This window comes from Seriola dumerili, unplaced genomic scaffold, assembly GCF_002260705.1.
Source record: "Seriola dumerili isolate Sdu_G_001 unplaced genomic scaffold, Sdu_1.0 BDQW01002174.1, whole genome shotgun sequence".
NCBI classification, from domain to species: Eukaryota; Metazoa; Chordata; class Actinopteri; order Carangiformes; family Carangidae; genus Seriola; species Seriola dumerili.
In genome coordinates, this window is record NW_019176429.1 from 585,327 (window position 1) to 608,212 (window position 22,886).

Below are 22,886 nucleotides of genomic sequence, written 5' to 3' on the forward strand. Positions count from 1 at the left end.
AGGACTGCACTGTCTGCCATTGTTAGAGACAGCTCTGTCTTTGTCTTGATGCTTATGGTGGTTGTGTATGGGGCTAGAACAATGACATTGAATTTTGGCTTTGAAAACAAAACATGAACTGAAAAAGGAAACAATGCTTCTCTCTGCCGCTGTTTTCTTCACACAGGACCTGTCTGGGTTAAAGTTAGTCTTAAATGAATGTTATGTTCTTTTGGCAGAGGTCCGCTGGAACAAGCTCTAATGTTCGCTAGTCAGCTAGCTAACCTGTGGTTAATGGTCGCTGAGTCTCCCGCTCTGTGATGTCTTTTGTTCAGTAGGAGTTTGAGGCCAGTGTTACTGCTGCTGCACATGGTCTCATCTACGAGCTAATGCTAAATACTAAATAGCATCAAACCCCAGCACAGACAGTGCAGGAGGAGATGGGCAGGTTTGAACCACCCGGTAGCTAGTTGCATTGTAGACTTGTATTTAAGTAACAAAAAAGCATATTATCTGTTAAGGGCTAACTTTAACACAGTGTTTTATTTTCCAGCTCAGGTTTCGATTTCAATGCTTACATTTAATGTCACTTTTCTAGTCCCGTAATTTTGTCAGACGACGTTGTGGTTCTAAAATGTGGATTTCAGCAGCAGCAGAGCAGCAGCTTGGAAATGGCTCGGAGGTTTGTATAAAGTGAGGGTATCAGGGAATCCACAACCAACTACAGCTACTCACCAGTTTATTAACACCGTGAGTTCAGTTCTTCTTTTAGTGGCAACACACACACACACACACCCACACACACACACACACACACACACACACACACACACACACATACACACACGTGCACAAACACACGTATACACCCACACCCACACACACACACATGCGCGCGCGCACGCACAAACACACACATACACCCACACCCACACACACACACACACACACACACACACACACACACACACCCACACCCACACACACACACACACACACACACACACACACACACACACACAGAATGGCTGTGAGGGTGATTTCCATCCACAGAGGGCTGGAAATACAAACAGTGTGAGAGGAAACTGTTGTGACTGCACCACTGTGACCCCACACACACACGCTGTCCTCAGCAGCATCCACTCCTCTACGTTAACTCTCCTTCACCTGAAGACACTGCTGTTCAGAGAGGAAATGATTAATCAATTCTTTGATTGGTCAATCAACAGAACACTAATCAGCAACTATATTTATAATCAATTGATCATTTAAGTCATTTTCCAAGATAAAATGCCAAACATGACCTAGTTTCAACTTCTAAACTGTGAGGATTTGCTTACTGACAGTTCACTGGCCAAACAATTAACTGAGAAACTGATAGGCAAATTAATCAATAATGTAAAGTTGCAACCCCTCTGCAGTTATATGATGTCAGATGACTATGTTCTCCCTCTGCTGTGTGTGTGTGTGTGTGTGTGTGTGTGTTCTCTAAGTGACAGCTTAAGGCAGATGTTCACTTTAAGGCTGCTGTTTATATCCTCAGTGGGGTCAACATGCAACTACTTCCAGCCTGTCACAGGTCTCACCTGTGGATTGCATTACTCACACACATCTCCACACCACTGTGTGTCGTGTGTGTGTGATATCTGGATGTTGGAGACATGTGAGAGTGAGAGAGAACACACTCTCCAGTTGAGTCACGATCGGGTGAATCTTTAAATGAATCAGGATGGAGGAATGCAGAGCTGATACTGAAGCTGGTGGCTGCAGTGAATTAACAGCAGTGGACTGACTCCTGCTGCATATAACATGTTGAAATCTGCATCAGTCTCTCCAGTATCTCCCCACAGCTACTGGACACACTGCCATGTGGACTGGATACAGCCACTATCAGGCCAAAGCTTGATGGTTCATGATAAAGGACTTTAAAATCTAAGTTAGCTGTGGATACACATCCCCCAGGCGACAAGGATTTGGTTTTAGTTAGGCCTCAGCAATAATTCAGTACTGTCAGAAATTAACCTTAATGGAATCATAACTTCATGATATGATCACATCATGTTTCCTTTTTGTAATGCCTCCACACCAGCGACAGTCAGAGCCAGAGGCATATTGTTTTCGGGTTGTCCATCCTTCATGGACACGATATCTCAGTAATACCTTGATGAAACTTCTTCAAATTTGGCACAAACATTCGCTTGGACTCAAAGATGAACAGATTAGATTTTGGTGGTCACGGTGACCTCACAAAACACGGGTTTGGCCTTGTACATGCAATATGTAATGCCTTTAGGGAATTTTTTCACTATGAAATTCACTTCACATTTTGTACAAATGCTCAGTTGAACTCAAGGACGAACTGATTAGTGATTATCAGTTCAAAATGTTCCCTTGATCATCACTTTTACAGTGTAATTCTGTTTTTACTTATTTTCATAAAATCCCATAAAAAGTGCCACCACGATCAACAAGTTCTGCAAGTCACAAAGTGTAGTGTTTCTCCATGCCATGTGGAATGACACATATCTGATCTGACACCTCTAATTTGGTGAAGGTCAGGCACAAAAATGACTTGTTCAGGTCGAGGAAAACATATTGGTTTGGGTTAAAATTACTACTATGTTAAACACACAGTCTGTAACTTCTGCATCTAGCGCTCTCTCAATCAAATCAGTATAAAAGATGGTGTTGGGTGATGTCATGAAATAACGTGGGATCATGTGAGTTGTTGTCCTCACTGCTATTTCAGTAAGCTCCTCCCGGTTTGGATTCCTTCAGTGTCAGTGGGTCAGGAAATCAAACAGACCTGGTGATTCTAACCGTCAAAAACACTGAATGAAGCAGTTTGACATTTAAAGTCAGAGTTTGAGCGACGCTGTACGGAGGACAGAGACTCAGGGAAGAGCTGGTGCTAAGATTGATGCTAACCTTTGTTCTGATTGTTTCTCTGATAACTTATGAAGCAGATGTTCAGCAGGTTTTTACCAGCAGCTGAATTCTCCACAGAGGTGTCCTCCTCTCCATAACAAACACACCAGGAGATTAAAACCAGTAGAAACACCCAGAAAGCAGTTTGACTTTAAAGCTCAGAGAATCACTGACGCTCTTCAGAGACACAGGACAGGACGTCTCCAGCAGCTGGGAGCTGAGCTGTCTAACATTTCCTCAGCTTGTTTCTCTGATAACTTCAGATCCAGACGTCCGACGACTAAAATCCTTCATCTGGTTCAAATATAGAGCTGAAAACCACCAAGGTGTCAAAAGTGTATGTGGCTTAAAACTAAGTAAAAGTCAATGTTGAGCTTCTGTCAGAAAAACACACTGACACATGATCATAGATGATATGATGTCATTGAGAGGCGACCAATGAAACGTTACCAGGATTAAAATCACAGATTTCTCTGCTTTGAGAATTGATTGAAACATTTGTGATAATGTGAGAACACAACTCAACAACATAGAGAACAGAGGTCTAGATGTTTTTAGACATTTTATTGTGGAATAGTTACAGATTATATATCTATAAAGCTACAGTGACGTTTTAGTTGAAATATGCTCTAAAATATACAGTATCTTACTGTGGAGAGTCAGAGGCGCCTGTGAGCAGTGCAGAGATATCCCCTCCTGAAGTTTATGGGAGGATACTGAAGCGTATTGTTTTACGCTGAGACAGTGAGGTGAAGTGCTGGGTGCAGTGAAACTTAGGAGGGAGGGGGGTGGGGGGTGGGGTGGGGTGGGGTGGGGGGTTGGAGCAGTTTGCTTCAGAGTCATATTAACTCACTCATGCTCAGCTTGATTTCCAGAACTTGCATTTTGTCAATGTTAAGGACAAATTCATTAATAAAGCAGTGTGACTCCGAGAACTGATGTTAACCTGATGTTAACTTGATGTTAACTTGATGTTAACATCATGTTAACCAGATGCTAACCAGGGATGTTAACTTGATGTTAACTTGATGTTAACTTGATGTTAACCTGCTGTTAACGTGATGTTAACTTGATGTTAACGTGATGTTAACTTGATGTTAACGTGAAGTTAACTTGATGTTAACTTGATGTTAACTTGATGTTAACCTGATGTTAACCTGATGTTAACTTGATGTTAACTTGATGTTAACCTGATGTTAACTTGATGTTAACTTGATGTTAACTTGATGTTAACCTGATGTTAACTTGATGTTAACCAGGGATGTTAACCTGATGTTAACTTGATGTTAACTTGATGTTAACCTGATGTTAACTTGATGTTAACCTGCTGTTAACCTGATGTTAACTTCATGTAACTTGATGTTAACATCATGTTAACCTGATGCTAACCAGGGATGTTAACCTGATGTTACCCTGATGTTAACTTGATGTTAACATCATGTTAACCTGATGTTAACCAGGGATGTTAACCTGATGTTACCCTGATGTTAACTTGATGTTAACATGTTAATTGTGACTATGGCCTTTTTGATGAGTTGTAATGTGTTTTGAGTCAGCTGATGAATAGCTGTCTCTGCCGTAGTGAAGCTGTATCCTCATTGTTCTGTGAAAACTAATGGATTTGTTAAAACAGCCTGTGTGTATTATTATACACATGTCTTCCTTTAATAAAACCTTTGATCAATATGAATTGATTTCGAATATGTTTTAATTCTAGTGAATGAAGTTTTGTTGATGTTTTCTGTGTGTGTATTGATCTGATGGGCAGGTTGGATCTTCATCAGGCATCAGTGTCACTGTAATATTAGCAGTGTTTATATGTGGTGGATTGACTCTGGGCCTGGGGTTTTATTTCTTCATTATCAGCGTGATAATGCTGTAAATGCTTCATCTAGTGACTCTGCTTGGTCTCCTGTCATTGTGGGCAGGTCTGTGTAATCGAGGAATGTATTTATATCATTGAGGTCTGCTTCATTGTCTGATGTATAGAATTCACGGTTGAGTGTTTGACAGGTATTTACCTTATCTCGCCATGACGTGATGTTCATGTGCGGGTTGTGGCGCAGTGATGTGTACCCGCCTTTAACTGGGACCTAGTATTTCATGGTGACCGGGGATCAGGTCCCGTCAGCGGCACAACAGACTTACCTGCTGTCAAATTCACCTTTTGCCTCATGGTGTTGTTGAACTCTGGACTTCCAAATTCCCTATTTTGTATTTGATGGTCTCTTTATGCCAAAGTTGTTTGTCTCTGCTGCAGGAAGAAGGGAAGGGTACAATTGTTTATATTATGTTGGAAAAATTAAATTGCAAAATCTAATGGACAGATTTTTTTGTGTCTTCTCATGAGGTAAAGAGCTTTTATTAATCTTTTGTTGAAGGTGATTTGTTGCAAACATTCATGATTTATTATTATATTCAAAATGCTTGTGTTTTAGTTGCTAGTTGTTATTTGTTATGACAGATATATCTGATTTGTATGTTTACAAGTTTACTGAGATTTTCTTTTGTGCACTAGTGTTTTCCAGCTCTTGTCCTGTGCCGTCTCTCTTTTCGGCTTGTGAGACTAATATGAGATTATTTTTCCGTGTTGCTGTTTCCCAGAATAATGTTAGCGTGTTGTTTGGAGAGTCATTTATATCCATGAAGGAGCCAACTCTCGCTGCACAAACCTGTCAAGGTTTGAGTCTTTGAGCAGTGAGACGTTGAAGCGCCATCTAGGGGTCTGTTTGTGGAGTTGCTTTCTGTGGAGACAAGGAGACAGGAGCCTGAGGCTCTTATTACAATGAATGAATCCACATTTGATGCTCTAGTGAGTATTTGGGATATGTTTGGAAGTGTGTGGGACTGAGTCAAACTAAACTACAGATTTAATAGTTTTTGAACAACAAAGTGTGTGTGTGTGTGTGTGTGTGTGTGTGTTGGGCACAGAGGAGTAAGAGATATCAGGCTTTGGATACATACACAATACTACAATAATACTACATTCATTGTTGGTTTTGGTCTGCCTCTCCTGACAGTGGTCTCTGTTCTTGTCTCTTTGTCTTCCAGGTCACACAGGTCGCTTCATCAGAGCAGTATTCTGTACCAGTCTGCTGTTTCTACTGGCTCACATCTGCTTTCAGACAGTCCTGTATACATATCCTCCACTCAGCATCGCCATAGGAGACAACTGCTCACAATGGGACACCATAACCAGACATATAGGAGTCTCCAGGTATGTAACCAGTGTTTAGCACCAGTTATCCATGCCACTGTCATTGATGGTTGGAAGAGTGACTGGGGAAAAGGGTGTTCATTAAAATATGAGAGCATGTTAATCCAGATAATAGTCTGCTATAGTGCAGATTTCATGCCTCTGTGCTGTATCTGAAGTCCCCTCTCTATCAGGCGAGATCAACACTACTGTCAATCAATTTATAAAGGTCTACTCTAGAAATGACCTCCTCATGTATCATTGCTGCTGTGCCCATGACCTTCTACTTTTAACACACGTTCTCAGGACTGGCTGACTTTATATGTTCCAGCAGTACCAATACCAATCTTCAGCCTTCAGATATCATGCCCCATTTGCGTGGAATAATTTACAGAACAGGTTGAACCTTGACACGATTTACATCACTGAATATTTATACTTCTGCTATTCATATTTCTTTTTATTTCTTTTATTTTTCTGTAATCAGGTTTCACTTGTAAATGAGATTTTGATCTTAATGTGACTTCTTGATTAAATAAAGTGCATATTTGTATATGTATATATATATATATATATACAGTATATATATATATGTATATATATATATATATAAACATAGGCACAATGTGTAGAATATTAACTTAATATTAACTAAAGTACAAATGTGAGTTATAAACAGTAATAAACAATTTTAGCACATACAACACAAGTATTAAATATGAACATTTACAAAAACAGGAATAAGAGCATTATTATGATATTGTAAAACTCTGTGTAGAATATTTTAGGAAACAGGATAACAGAAGAAGTGAAGAATGAAACGTCTCTACAACACAGTCCAGCCGCTCCATTCAACAGAAAACAAGATTTAAGTTGCATCTACTGCAGGTGAAATGTTTGACCTCTCTTGACCTTTACACGTGTCGATGTGTGTACGTCTCAGGCTTCCCTTGGACGATCCCTGGAGTGTGTTACGCCTTCTGTGTCCTGATCTGGGCGTCTGCGTGGTTGCCTTGTTAACAGTTGTCCTCTGCAGCAGACTGGTCAGGAACAGAGAAATGGTGGCTGCTGCCAATATTACATCGGTGAGTCATTGTATGTGTGTGTGTGTTATTAGACTAAAATCTAAGTGGACATGGTGATTGATAAACAATGTGGAGGTGCTGTTATATGAAGTGACATCACTGGATAATCAGGTTCATCATCAGCTTCATTCACTTAAGTCAGGTTTGCATTTGCAGTGTGGGTTTTGTTGCCATAGTAAGTTAAACAAGCCTGAGACCTGCAGGCCTAAATGATGAGCTTAATTTAACACTTTCTTTATTTTGTTGCTTTATGATGAGCTCTCGTCTTTTTTTTGCTGTATGTCGGATTAATTCCTTCCCAACTGAGATTTTCATGTAGACTAGTGGTTCTCAACCCGTGGGGCAGGGCCCACTGGTGGGCCGCAAAAGTTTTGCAAGTGGGACAACAAATCATTTGCAAGTGCAACAAATAAAAATGTTAATGTAATGTTGTCACCAGCCATTTTTCTATATGTTTTCATACATTTACTGACACAGGATTGGACATAACCAGGAAGAAACAGAAAAGCATTAGAAGGAAACAAATGAAGTTTTATTTGAAACTATGAAATTCTAAATTAAAAGTGTATTTCCACAAAAACTGGGAAAGAATATACATTTTCTGGGACAGCTGTGAGAAAACAGCGATAGGTGGCAACTCTGAGTCTCTCAGGCCTTGTTAAAAGCCAACAACCCTCTCCTAGACTTATCTGCTTTCTCAGTTAATAAGTGTGAAAGAAGAGTAGAGATTAGTTCGCCATTTAGATAAATTCCTTATATATCCTTAAAGAACCATTTCTGAAGAAAAGAGATGAGAAAAGATGGACACAGGAGCAGAAGGAAGAAAAATGTCTATCTGTTATTTCATTTACAATTTGCAAACTAAAATGCTCTGGCCATGTCATTGGTACAATATTGAAATGTAGTTGGAGGAAAAAGTGGAAAGACTCAAAATGGAAATATTCAAGTAATGCACCAATAACTTAAAACTATTGTTGAAATGTACCTGGTTTAAACTCATCCCCATACTCCCCCTTCTTTCTGGCTGATCTGTGTTTCCACCTCTCTCTCTCCTTTTATTTTACCTTCTCACTTTCATTCTTCTCTGTCTCCAGGGCAACCGCCCAAACAAACAGTACCGAGCTGTCGGCCAGGAAAGGAGGAGACAGTGGAATCTGAGTAAAAGACATATTCCAGCACAAGTTTAGAAAGTTTTTCATGTTGATGTGATAAACAGTCAAATGCGATGATGTTCTTACTAGCAGCAGGGTCTGTAGTCATGACAGTGTCAGTCTGTTTGTCGCTCAGTGTGTCCAATAAGATATCTCAAAGGCTACTGGCTCGATTTCCACGGTTTCTTCTGTGGACATTCATTATCCCCAGAGGATAAGTCCTAGTCATTTCTGTGACCCTTGACCCTGACTGTGGTCTGTGACAGGGTATAGCAAAAAAACAACTGATAGGATTCTCACATATTCATGATCGCTGAGGATGAATCTTCATTTTAGGTAACAAAATATTTTGTGCTTATGATGCTTCTGCAAACGTCATTTTCAAACGACTGTACCTCCAACGGGACAGATGCTATTAAGTTGTAATGAAATGTTCAGACTACAGTCATGCTCCTCAGAGAATGAAACTTTTCTATATTGGTCACCTCATGAGCTTTCCTCGAGTGCCGCCCTCAGGATGAAACGGCCTTAATGCCACATGATAACAGTAGCTGTGTCCCGATTCAGGGCCCGCATCCTTTGCGGGATGCACGAAGGCATGATCCTTCATAGACCACTCAGGCCAAACCGTAATGAGAAGGTCTGGTCTACAGAGGAGTTTTGCTTTGCGTCACCAGCTGTGTCCTTGCCGTTGCGACGCAAAGCATGCCTCCTGTGACCTAGCAGCCTTGATAACATGTAACTTTTTCTTTCATAAAAACTTGAGGTTTTAAGGCCCTTGGTTATTTTTTAACGGTTGTATGATTAGCTGTTGAACTGAGCTGAAACACAATACTTACATTTAACAGTGTAATCCTCAGGCTCTCTGTCAGTGTTCTTTGCTTTCATTCCCTGCATGCAATGAATCTTGGGATAGGTTGGCCTTCTTTTCCACAATGGGTTTTCAAATGCAGCCCCTGAATTGGGACACAGCTTGTATCTCATAATCTAATAGTCAGATTGTCATGAAATTTGCTCTCAACAGAACAACATTTGTGACCCACATATTAATGTTGCAGTGTAAAAGAGCAAATTCTGGACCCAAAATGCAGAGCACAGCCCAGGAGGCAGGTAACAGTTACAAGGTAGTTTAATTGTAAACTTCAGTAAGATTGGGAGTGAAGAGAGGCTGCGATCCAGGCTTAGGCTTGGGTGGCGCAGATGGCTTGTAGGTTGACGGGATGGAACAGGGAAGCGACAGTGTGTACTGAGGTCCCAACTAAAAACCGGTGAGGGTCTGGGCTGAGCACGGAGCGAAAAATCTGAAGCACGAGGAAACCAAAGTTAGTCAAATAAAAAGCAGCAATGCTAAGAAACTAGACCTGAGAGTTCAGAGAGGAGGCCGTAGCATCTGAAGCGTGAGGGACACTGAATGATCTGGCAGAGACTAGTAGTGTCCTGGTGGGAGCTGGGACCAGGAAGCCACACCTAGCAGAGACACACATAAACACAGGAATGGACACACACACACACAAAGGAGGGGAAACAGAACCAGTGGAACATGAGACTTAATAACAGCTTTTACAGTTATGACGCTGTGCCCCCCCCCCCCCCCCCCCCCCGTAGGCCTTAGAGCGCATTCCGCTACTCCACCTGGACCGCTCTGTTTAGGGGCGTGTCGTACCTCAGAGACATGTCTGCTGGTTCAGTGTGTCATCTGCTGCTGTGGGGCTCTGTCTGAGGGGAACTGATGCTGCAGTGTCATTGTCTTTATAGTGTCATACGTAGGTGTGCCCTGACCCTGCGCAGATGGTACCTCATCTGTGGTTTTAGGCTTGTTCTGTTATTTCTCTCTCTCACCCAATCAGTTACTGGTCGTAGTGAAATAGTAGTTAGTGGTTGTAACTCCAGCTCTATGAATACATGCGTAGGTTTTTATCTGGACTGCAACAGCAGCATCTGGAATGTCCCTGACTGACTGACTCATATTTCTACCACTGGTCAGCTGAGGCCTCACTGAGTTTCTGGACCACACGGGTTCTATCGAGGGGGTGGGGGGGTGGGAGGGAGAGAGAGAAGTCATCTGTAACGAGGCTTCGTACTAACGACTACGACCAACTCCACATATTAAACAGAGGGAGTCAGACATAAAGACCTGCCTCTAATAAAAGTCTGTTACATTCTGGAGCTGAAGTAAATAAAGATGAAACTATTGTGGATCCAGACGGAGGCTGTGCTCTGTGTGAGAGACTGAAGAGAGGTCTCAGATAGTCTGTCTCCGGCCCCGGTGGTTCACCTGGTGGAAAGTGTGACATTTGGGTTTAGTCCTTGCTGCGATGGCTCCAGGTTTGAGTCCAGCCTGTGGCATTTTGTTGAGTGTCATCCTCTTTCTCTCTCTCTCTCTCTCTCTCTCTCTCTCTCTCTCTCTCTGATAAAGTAACTTTTAAATAAGAAAGACAGTCCATCTCTTCTAAGGTTCTCTCTGAGTGACCATGTTACAGTAAATCCAGCTGAAATCACAGCTCAGTCTTTGTCTTTCATTTATGTGTTTGCTGATTTTGTCAGAGGTGCCGTGGTCAGCGCTGTTGCCTCACAGTGGGAAGGTTCTGGGTTGTGTGTGTGGAGTTTTGCATGTTCTCCCTGCGCCTGCGGGGGTTCTCTCCAGGTTCTCCGTATTCCTCCCACAGTCCAAAGACATGCACATTAGGTTAACTGGCAACTCTAAAGTACCAATAGGTGTGAATGTGTGCGTGCGTGAGCGGTTGTTTGTCTCTATATGTCAGCGNTGCCTCACAGTGGGAAGGTTCTGGGTTGTGTGTGTGGAGTTTTGCATGTTCTCCCTGCGCCTGCGGGGGTTCTCTCCAGGTTCTCCGTATCCCCCCCCCCCTGCGACCCTACAAAGGATGGATGGATGATTTTGTCAGAGGATGTCATGGTTATAAAATCAGGATTTGACCACAGACAGTCCAGACAGATTCAGATGATTTATCCTGCTGAGCTCTGAAAGGAGGGGAGCAGCGTATGTGCTTGGGTTTTTAATATGGGATCCCAGTGTGCGGTCACTACGCCCTGATCAGGCCAGTACAAAGATCAGGGGGGCAATGCTCGTACTCATAGAAGTGGAGTTACATCCAGTAACTACCATTTAGCTATAGTGAACAATATTTCTGAAGACCTCTATGTGTAACAGGGATTATCACTTCTTAGATGCACTTGGATTGTCTCTTGAATGATTGATCCATGAGAGCCGTGGGGGTGGGGGTGGGGCTAGAGCCAATCTAGCTGATACTGGGTACACCCTGGACAGGTCGCTAGCTATCACAGGACTGACTGAATTATGAAATATGATAAATCATTCAGAGGGTTCCCCCGAGCCGACCGCTCTCCTCTGCCAGCGATCCCCTCTGTAGCGGTACAGGGAGGGTGATTTGGTGTGATATTCCTGTCTCTGTGAGTAGTAACATTAGATCTGTGCCACCTGTTACTGCACATCAGGACTGAATGTTTTGCTGGTACTACTCTAAACTGTGTGTTCATAGGGATGTTACATCTACAGTCAATGGCAACGGTACAATGAGGAGGAGGGGTTTCTATTTTTATATTCTGCCTGTAATCTTTGAAACATGCAGTGAAAATGGTTCAATCTGTGTGTGTGTTCAGTGGAGCGTTGCACCCCCCGGCAGCTGCCCTGTCCCATAAAGCAGACATATACTGCCATGTAAGCAGGGGTCCTGTAAAACCTTCCATACACTCAAACATTTACACAGGAATACAAGAGAATCATGCAGAGGTGAAAACACTCATTTTGATAGTGAATCTAAAATGTTGAAAACACGCAGGAACAGGATTCAGGCGCCCTGAAATAAAGAAGCAGTTTGATATACTGTTGTTAATCGGTTCATTCTGTTTATATATGTAGGGCGGGCAGACACCGAGCTGCTAAGGCATTTATCTGCAGGTCGACACCGCATCCTTGTATGTGTACAGACCACAGCACACACTGAGGGTCTGCCAGTAGCCAACCAGTAGTTTGGCTGTAGAAAGTCTGGATTACTACTGGTGCAAAGAGTGGATTGTTTAGTTTCAAAGAATCGGGGTGTATCCACCGTCATCTCATTTCTTTGTTTCTAAATATTTATAAAGAGTGACATATTTAAAGCTGCATGTAAAAAAACTTTTACTGAGTGCTGGCTCTGGGAAAACTCTCTTCCTGCAGATCTGTTCATCTGTATTGCTGTTAAATCCTCTTACTCTCTGTGAGAGATGACTGCAGTGTTGGTGATCACATGTATCATTATCTTGTCATCACTTACTCTCAATATATCAACACTTACTGTCCAGATAACTGTTTAAAGGTACTCGAAAAAATCTCAACAAATCATTTGTTTGTTTGATGGCATGGTGAGCTTGAGTCCACCTTGTTATTCTCATGATATCATGCACTTTTTAAACTAAATATAGCCTTAAACAGCAACATCATAGTTCTCTTTTAACTCTTTTTACTTCTGGAAAATAAATGCGACTGATGAAAATCTGTTACACACACCTTCGGTTGCTGTCATTAAATGTCATAATCTGACACCATTAGGATCAGTTAGTTAGGAGCTACACACAGCCTGACCGATGTGGAGGAATTTAGTAGAATTTAGTTAAGTAAAAACTTACAGTGAACGTGTGACTAAACTGTCATTCACTTTCTTTTTGTCCCTTTCCCGCCTCAGCTAGAAGAAGACCCAGCAGATAAAACTACAGATGAAGAAGGAGGGGAGGAGGATGAAGAAGAGGATGAAGAGACATCAGGAGGCGAAGATGACGATGAAGAGAGGTCATTACCTTGTGACCCTGATGAAGAGGTTTCCACGGCGACCAGAGCCAAGCAGCTGGCCGAGCGTCTGAAGGCCACAGCTCGGAAAGTTCTGCGGGACCTGGGGAGGATCGTAGCCATCAGCCTGCTGGCTTTGGCAGGTACGGTGATGTGTGTCACAACATTTCGCAGCACATGAAGAAGAAGACGCTGGTGTAAGCACAGTCCAGACAGTGGAACCTGGTTCACACCTCAAGCGCTCAGCTTGAAATGTCTTTTTGCTGATGCTGTGTCACCTTTAATTAGTTTGAGTTCAGGCGTCTGACACTAATTAGAACTGCACCACACAGAGTCATGATGTAAAAGCTATGACAGTTGAGAAATTAAGTGTAATTTTTTTTTTTCTGTCAAAAAATGACAAACCTTGTCAGATATAGTGCAGGAAACTTATAGTACACAAATGACTAACTTGTGCTCTTAAATTAATAGTTTGTTTGCATGAATTATCTGGGCCCGTATTTACAAAGCCACTTAGCTCTAAATGTAGCTCCTAAGTCTGGGAGAAGTTAGAAGCAGTGGAGAGGAGGCCTAACTCACTAAGACCAAATCACAAAGAATCTTAAAGGGCTGCTGTCGCTCACGTCACAGTGTTCTGGAAACCTTACACGATGCTGAATTACTGAAAAGACACGACTCCATAGCGACTGATGATCGCTGTGGAGTTTGTACAGGATTCATTGACATCTCCTACCAACCAAGACAGCACAATCAGTGCAGAAATTAAGTGTAAGTTGGCAGCGCTGTGTTACTTAGCAACAGAGAAAATGCAGCTTTATAATGCTGACAACTTGGAGATCTCCCAGCCGTCTGTAAGCCGATCTATTCACCAAACAACAAATGTCTCTGTAGACCCACATCAGAGAACAATTCATACCATTTCCTTTAGATTATTCCCTTAGAGTTTTTTTTTTTTCCATTGAGAGAATTGAATGTAAGTTTTTATAGTAAAATGAATTCTCTCGGGTCGACACAAACCTGATCATACAGATGCATTTGGGAGAACACACTGCTTTAGTAACAGCATCTAATCCGTTATTATTTCATTTGTATTCGTTTATTTCTCAGTGTTTCTTTATTATTACTGCGGGATATTGTGCATGTGTTTTCGCCGGCATGGACGGTCTCTCATCGACCAATCACAGTTTACATCCATGAGAACTGACGTCATCCATTGCAGCGCAGTCGCACTCTTAGCTCAGGAGTTTTCACTTTACCTTGGTAAAAGTTGGTCTCAGCAGCTTTGTGAAGAGGACTTGTGGAGGGAAATTTGTAGTTAGAAACTCTTCAGTGTGACTTAGGAGAACTCTTAATGAATATGGGCCCAGAACACAGTCCTAAATAATGTGACTGAAATTTGAACATTTAATGAATTAAAATAATACAATATTGAGTATTTGCATGCACTAATTCATGTGCATAAATTTAAGAACACAAACTCTTTTTTTTCCATTACACTTAACCATCTCTATAAAAGGTTGTGTGCCACAGTGGCTTCCAGTGTATTCAGTACAATGTCCATTTCCACAACATTAATTCCATGACTACAACAACAACACTCATGTCATTACTCACTGCTCTGCTGCTTCCATGTTCTCTTTTTAACAAAAGTGCTGTTCTCATGCTTTGGTTACATCAAGCCCATTTTCCCATGCCCTCATGGCGTTAAGCTATTGTCAGTGAAAATCAACACTTCCTGCAAGATACAGCCTGTAAATATGACTGGTTTAGAGAGAGACATTTTCCTCATGCTTCCACAGAACACAGAACACAGTACGGCTGCACGGGAGGCACAAACATGAAGCTGCTGTTTCTGTAAATGTGCAAAACATGTGTAACGCTTTGTACACCTTATACAGGAGACTTCCTTTAATTCTGTTATTTTCAAACACACACTAAATTCCAGGGATTGCACTTGTTTGACAGGAAGTGTTTAATTATCCAGTCGGCTACAGAGTGTGTCTCTCTCTGTGTGTGTCTCTGACCTCTCCTCCTTCTTCCTCCCAGGCATCACGCTGCCCTCTGCCTTCTCAGCCGTCTACTTCCTGCTTTTCATCGGCGTGTGCACGTGGTGGGCATACCACCTTCCCATCAGTCACCTGGGCTTCAATGCACTGTGTGTGATGGTGGGCTTCTTCACTGCCGGTCACATGGTTTGTCTGTACTTGTACCAGAGTCTGCTGGCCCAGGCCATGTTCCCCTCACACAGTCTGTGGGCCAGGTAAGACTGTAGCACACACTGTGCTAATACAAATGATTTCACTTATGTTTCACCCCCAGGACACCTTCATTCCAATGTGAGAGACAGGTGATATCTGCAGAAGCAACACGTTCACAATCACTGATTAAAAATCATATCATCAAAAATCACCATAACTTTAAACTCTATGACAGACACTAAGAGCTCTGTTTACCTGAAACAGGAAGCAGACAAACCCAAGTCTAAACTAAGACAGGCTGAATATATTATTAGTAAGAGGAATATAGTTTCAGCAGGTGGAGTCAGGAGGGTGTCAGCTCTGACCAATCACATGAGCTCGTCTCATCCCTTTTTAACGTAGCAATGTGTGTATATATATATATATATATGTATATATATGTAGAGTATATGTATACAGGGTTACTCCTCACGGGGCTTGAAGATGGGGATGCGATATCTCAGTAACACCTTGATGAAACTTCTTCAAATTTGGCACAAACATTCACTAGGATCCAGGGATGAACTGATTAGATTTTGGTGGTAAAAGGTCAAAGGTCAAGATCGCTGTGACCCCACAAAATGCATGTTTAGCCTTGTGAATGCAATATCTCAGTAACGCCCAGAGGGAACGTCATTGCTCACCTCTGTCACACTGTGACCTCACAAAACACTTTTCTGGCCACAATTTAACAATTTAACTCAAATGTCTATAAGGATAAAATGAAGTGTTGGCATTTTATATACAAAAGGTCAAAGGTCATCTTCACTGTGACATCATAATTTTCTGCAAAAACACTTCATTATTCAACAGTGTAACTCAGGAAAGAGAGATTTGACCATATTTCCTGATAGGTGGAGGGATACTGTGTGAGGTGTTTTTTTTTAGAACTGTCACATGATTAGCATGATAAGTAAACTGTTATTTAAAGTCCATTTCAGCAGGGTGGACAAAAACAGCACTGATGCTGATGGTGAGGACTTCAGTTGAACTGTGAATCAGTCATTTCATTAAAAAAGTAGCTTCCAAACAGAAGAGAAGGAAAACTAACATGGAGGAAGCATATCTCTGAAATCACTCCTTACTTGTTTCTTTTTCTCTGTGATCTCTTTACCGTACCACCATAATGCTTTCTGCCCTCAATGTGAAGTGCATGATATTCCTCAGCCACTGGAGTCAAAGCTCAGTCCCCTCTCAGGAAACCTACAGTATCTATTAAAGAGATCGTGTGAGTTCAGAGGCACAGAGGAGAAATCAGAAAGTGAATGTGTGAGTTAGAACAGAGGAATGTGAGGTAAGGGTGATTTCTGGACTGGAATGTGTGGAATGGCTGGCTGACTGTGACTCCTCCCCCAGGTTTCCCCTCCTCCTACGTCTCGTGCTTGTGTGCCCAGTCATAATCGGGTCACAACATTACTGGATCTGGACTCCCTGACAGGTCCAGATATTTATAATGCAGGTGTCTATCTGTTAGATGTCTGCAGTGCATCAGTGAGCCTCTAGGATCAGTTCACCAATAGTGAGTGAATGCAGAACGGCCTCTGGTGTGGGGCAAAACTGTTGGCGAGTGGAAAATCAGGGCTAAAATCGTGAACTGTGAACTTAGCATAATAGCAAGCAGCTGATACTTAATGACCTCACCGACCCTCATCAGCTAAAGGGCAGAAATGTGAACAAGTAGTGCAGCATTCCTCTATGACATACGATCTCTGTTTCTCTCTCATCTATCCTCACCAGAGTTCTTGCCAGGTGTGTGTGTCATCACTTAACCAGCTGTTAATCAATCAACACACACGCACGCACACACACGCACGCACACACGCACGCACACACACACACACACACACACACACAAAATGTGCTTGAGATGTTTGGATAAGTCAGGTGGAGCAGGTGTTGCCATGTGTCATGGATGACTCTCAGACATAAAGACAATAAGAATGAGATGACTTCACTGTGACTTTCATTGAGAGCAAACAACACGTTTCGCCTGTGGCTTTCTCAGGTTCACTCAGTCAAATTACAAGAGTCTTCACAGGTGCAGTACATACACACAAATAGGTCACATGACCAATCACCATCTTTTTCATGAATCATTTTTCAGTATTTTAACCCTTTTTTAAAAAGGTTAACATTTTCCAAAAGACATGAGAATAATATGACACATTATCAAAGATCACAGCATTATTAATATTACTAGAGTTACAAAAGTTATATAGTTATACAAGAGAACTACCTTCCATATACACAACTAGGTGCATGAAAAAAGTCAAATTTATCTACAGAGGTAGACTTTAGGTCGTACAGCTGTCCCTCTGCATCACAGTGGAGGGTGACTGTCAGAGGACTCCTAGCTCATCTGTCCCTAAGGGTCCAAATGAGCTGTGGCTAGAGATATAGTCCATAGGGTTTAATTGGTTTCAATGCAAAGCTCCTACATGAACAATATTAACTCAGGTTTTCTCTAAAAATGATGAATTCCTATTATTGTTGTAGGAAGTTTTACTTTTCTCCAATGTTTTTTCCAATAACCCACCCTCCATAGTAACCTATTCTATTTCAACTTGTGGACAGTGTTAATAATCCTGTTAATAATCATCCCCAACTCCTCTCTCTCTCTCTCTCTCTCTCTCTCTCTCTCTCTCTCTCTCTCTCTCTGTTCCTGTGTAGACTCTTTGGATTGAAGGACATCATCGTACCAGGAAACTGCTCCTCGACCTCTGACCTCAACCTCAATGCCAACCATGATTGGCCAGTTTATGTCAACCCAGGAATACTGTTCCTTCTCTACATCACCATAGTAACTGTTCTCAAGACAGGATGTCATGGAACACCTAACCAGGTATCTGCTACTTCTTATTTATTAGTGCTGAGTCAGTTTGTTGTGTCCATAGCAGAGTGTGGGTCAATTCTGTTGTTGCTTATTGTACAGTGGCCCTGAGAGCTCAACTGATATAATGATTGTAGCATTTTTTCAGTTTGGACATGTGTTTCCTCTCAGATGTTTATGTGTGTTCAGCAGGTTGAGGAGCAGGAGCAGCAGGAGAACAAGGAGGGGTTAATGGAGGAGATGATGGAGTTGAGGTCATGGAATCAACAGAAAGATGAACATGAAGCTGACACACAGGTAAATACTCATATCTCTGTCAGCTACTCATCAGACTCAATCTGTATGGACCATCGTGGTAAAGTGATAAAAGCACTGGTTCCTCCCTGCTCTTCTGGGCGCCAGTTCATTCATATTCATATTGAACAAACTTGAAATGCCATTCAAGCATCTACTTCAGATCAATTAAAATGAAATAGCACTTTTCCTGCAACATCATACAGATCTGCTCTCTGCAGCTGGAAAAGGACAGTTTCTCTACTGTCCTTTTCCAGCTGCTTTTTTCCACAGTAAGAAAGCCCCCAGGCAAAATATGTATCATAAGACACAAGACACTCACACGCAAAGAGTTTCAGGATAACATGAGAGTTGAAGATGTTGTTTTCCTTATCTACAAGCATGAACACGTGGTTGTGGGGTCATTGGGGGTAGGTCTGGAGAGGGTCACATGCCCAGGGGGGCATTGTGCTACCAGAGGTAGGAGTTGTGGTCCATGACAGGGGCTGAGTGTAACTGCACAGTTAGACCAACGCTGCCTGGCAAACTTTACTCACATAGTTTGGCCACGAACAAAGGGGAAGAGAAACAGAGGAGTTGGGTTGTAAACATCAAGTATATAGTAAATACTTGTATATAGTATAACAGGCTGTACGTCAGCCGACCAGGAGCAGACTGAGGAACAGGCTTGACATCGGCAGGGAAACCTCACGTAGGGACAGACAGGATGTTCTCAGAATTCCTCATATCTCAGGGGTCAGAATTCCTATCACTGAACAATCTCCTTCATCCAAATCAGTCGGGCAGCATGAATGTGCAGCTGATGAATCTGCAGAAATTATGTGATGCATCACGTCAACGTGGAGCAGAGTCTCAGAGGAAAGTTTCAACATCTGCTGGATCCATGACATGAGGAACTGAGGGAACTACCCAGTGTTAGCGTGCTGTTCCTAATAAAGTGCTCAGTGAGTGTAGTTACATAGTATTCCCATCATTCTGTCATTGCTGTGCATTTGTTCCAAGTATTTAGTTTGCTCTTGTTGACAACATGGACCAGTGGCAGCTGGAGGATGTCAAACAGACGTGGTTCTGAGACATCTATTCTCCGCGCCACACTCTGCACTTAAACACCAACACCTCGCCTAGCGCTGACTCATTTGAATGAACCTCCCTGGTGTTTGCACCTCTCCTCCCACATGTGCTCTGTGCTTGGTACCGAAATACTGCACAGATAGGCAGCACCAATTTGAAGGTCAACAAAATATCAAACTGTCGAGTGCCGCTTGTGTTAGTTGGTGCATGGCCTGAAAATAGGGCGCCAAGTCGCAGTCTGTAACAAAATATATGCACTATATATGTACAGATGAATGTCTGTATCCTAAAGTGTCTGTGGGTGTGTGCTCTACTGTTTCAGCTCATGATCCTGCCTGTAGGAACAGGAAGCAGCAGAGGAGGAACTGTGGCTGAGGAGAGTCAGACAGATCTGGGTATCAAAGTCTCAATCACTCATGTGACAGAAACTGTGTGTGTGTGTGTGTGTGTGTGTGTGTGTGTGTGTGTGTGTGTGTGTGTGTAGTTGATTGCAAATAATTTGGAAGAAGTCACTTGTGGCACAGAAGGTCAGAATGACTGTGGTTACTGGAGATTACATCTTAAATATTATTATCTAATAAAAGAACAGATTGTTCTCTCATTCACAATGAAGCAGTATATGTCATGTTTGAGGGAGATCAGCTGGACCCAAATGCAGACAACACAGAAAGGGGGCTGGTTCAAACTCAAAATCCAAAATGGAGGCAAAACCCAGGAAAAAACTGAAACACTAGGGAAACTAGTCGGGAGAAAAGCAGGAGCAAAACAAAAAATCCAAAAGGGCAGGAGCAGGAGACACGGGAAACTTCACGAAGGCAAACAGAGTAAAGCAGATGAACTGAGAAGACAACAGGAGCACAGAGACTAAATACACACAAGGGAGGCAAGGGGAACTGATCACAGGTAAAACACATCAGGGTGGGGCAGACAGAAACAAAGGAGAGAAACAGGACAAAGACGGGGGAAGTAATTTCAAAACAGGAAATTAACCAAAAAAAGAAAGACCATGACAGTACAGTGGTAACAATCCTGCTCCTGATAGCTAGCATAGCCTGATAGATAGATAAATAGCATAGGCGTGATTCATTCTGCAGGTCCTCGAATGGACATATTGCTTTGATTCAATGATGTAACAACAATAAACCACAAAGGGAAGGGATAAGAGATAAAACAAGGTCTAAAACAAGTGAGCAAACACTGACAATGAAGAAAAACACCTTGGGGTATACATATCAAATAACCAGGTAGAATATCAGGCCCTCCCATCCCAGCAGCACTATCTAGAGGTAATAAAGTAAGCTGTCTGTGCCGTGCATCTCAACTCTCCGTCCCGTTGATTTATTGATTTAGAACTTGTTGAATTCTTGGCAGGGCTCCTGATAATGTTCTCTCACACTGTTACATAAGATTCATTTACAAGTAGAATAGAAGATAATATAATTATTAATAGCAGATTAGATGATTACAATATTGACAGGTGTCTCTTAAATGAGAATTCCAGTTGGTTACCTCATTTTCAGAGCTTTGCATTTCATTTTGATAAGACTGTATTAGTTATTCGCTGAGATCTGTGACATCACAGTGACATCACAACAGAAGAAGTCAGACAGGTCATGAAACATGAACTGTCAGAGCATCAGGTAGGTTGGAGTCAAAGCTCCAGGTTAGACAAACTACATCTTTAGAGGGGAAAATAAAGGTGTAGTTTTTCAAGTAGACTTGTTGTGATATCAAATTCCCAAATCTCAGCTATTATTATTAAACTGTATAATGACAACAGAACCGATAGAAATGATGCCACAAGTGTAGAAATAAGAGCCAATCTGCAATAAACAGGAATCATCCTTTAAAGGTAACTTGTCATATATGATGATATAGACAACATTATATTTCTAGTTCATTGTCCTCAGCTGGTTTGATGTTAATCTCTGTCATGTTCTGTTCACTGAGATGACTGTTTGTTTTTGGCAGGAGTTAGTGGCGCCCCCAGAGGCCAGAAGACTGAAAGCCCGTTCTTCCTGTTGGGAAAGGTGGTCATGCAGCAGAGCTACGTCTGTGCTCTCATCGCCATGATGGTAACTATTAGAACCATGATTTTATATAATTATAAAGTGACACAGGACCAATACATTAAAGTCTGCTATCTCATATCATATCATATTCATATCTGCTCAATTAAGACAGCTGAGCTTAAATTAGTGGGTTATGAGAGTTCCTGTTCTTATGTGCCTTTTCCATGTTGTTCAGGTTTGGAGCATCACATACCACAGCTGGCTGACCTTCGTGTTGCTGCTGTGGGCTTGTCTCATCTGGATCCTGCGTGCCAGGTACAGTCAACACCTGCAGCTGCGACACCACAAAAGAAGAATCTGATCAGCTGATTGTCTTTAAATGTGACTGTTGCTCTGTAATGTCTTCATTCATTCCTACAGATATTGTCTGTGTCAGTTGTGTTGTGTAGATTTCCCAGGTGACATTGTGACTGAACCCACACTGATGTGTTGTGTATTCAGTGCGATGTCTCTGTTTGCAGACGGCATGCAGCCACACTGTGCTCTCCGTTCATCCTGCTCTATGGCCTGGCTCTGTGCTGTCTGCAGTACGTCTGGGCCATGGAGCTTCAGCCTGAACTGCCCACTACAGTGGGAACCATGAGCCTCAGACAGCTGGGACTGGACCGAGCTCAGTATCCCTGTCTAAGGCTGGGAGCTATGGTAAGATGAGAGCACAGACACCAGGTATTTCATGATGACTATATTAAATCTGCTGCCTTTTATGACATTTATCATTAAATATAAGCCTTCATCATTAACTCATAGCTTTGGAAAGTGGCTGTTGGAAGCTGGAGTGTGTGTGATACAAACCAGATCTAGTAGAGCTCATCACACCACACAGCACCATGAGGCACGAGCTCGCCTGGAACAGCATCTGTCTTGTTGACAAAATATCATGAGGTCAATTCCTGGCTGTGCCAGATTACATGCAGTATCACAGCCAAACTCAATAACAGTAAGCTTTATTTATATAGCACCTTTCAAAACACAGTTACAAAGTTCTGTACAAGACAAGATAAAACTGTGGACCAACAATAAAAAGGAATGATAAAAAAAACAAAACCAACAGATTTAAAAACAGTTTAAAGGTTTTACATTACAACATTGGAGGGATGAAAAGTGCGACAGTGAGGGTCAGTAAAAATAAGATAAATCAGTCTAAAATGATTAAATTGATCAATAAGAAACAGGATGATGACTTAATATAATGATAGATTTCAGATGTTAGAAGCAGACCCCAAGTTCTAGTTATTTTAGTTA

General features: G+C 42.0%; 1 protein-coding gene across 1 annotated transcript in view; it reads left to right on the forward strand.

The window, feature by feature from the left end:
- Window positions 1–22,886, forward strand: part of piezo1 (piezo type mechanosensitive ion channel component 1) — a 94,546-nt gene that overhangs the window by 31,090 nt on the left and 40,570 nt on the right. The window contains exons 3-12 of the mRNA XM_022769029.1: window positions 5,959–6,124; window positions 7,047–7,188; window positions 13,040–13,283; window positions 15,187–15,400; window positions 18,048–18,219; window positions 18,400–18,504; window positions 19,895–19,967; window positions 21,544–21,647; window positions 21,820–21,899; window positions 22,106–22,286. Of these exons, the coding sequence (XP_022624750.1) occupies window positions 5,959–6,124; window positions 7,047–7,188; window positions 13,040–13,283; window positions 15,187–15,400; window positions 18,048–18,219; window positions 18,400–18,504; window positions 19,895–19,967; window positions 21,544–21,647; window positions 21,820–21,899; window positions 22,106–22,286 (1,481 nt within the window). The remainder of the gene's footprint in view (window positions 1–5,958; window positions 6,125–7,046; window positions 7,189–13,039; window positions 13,284–15,186; window positions 15,401–18,047; window positions 18,220–18,399; window positions 18,505–19,894; window positions 19,968–21,543; window positions 21,648–21,819; window positions 21,900–22,105; window positions 22,287–22,886) is intronic.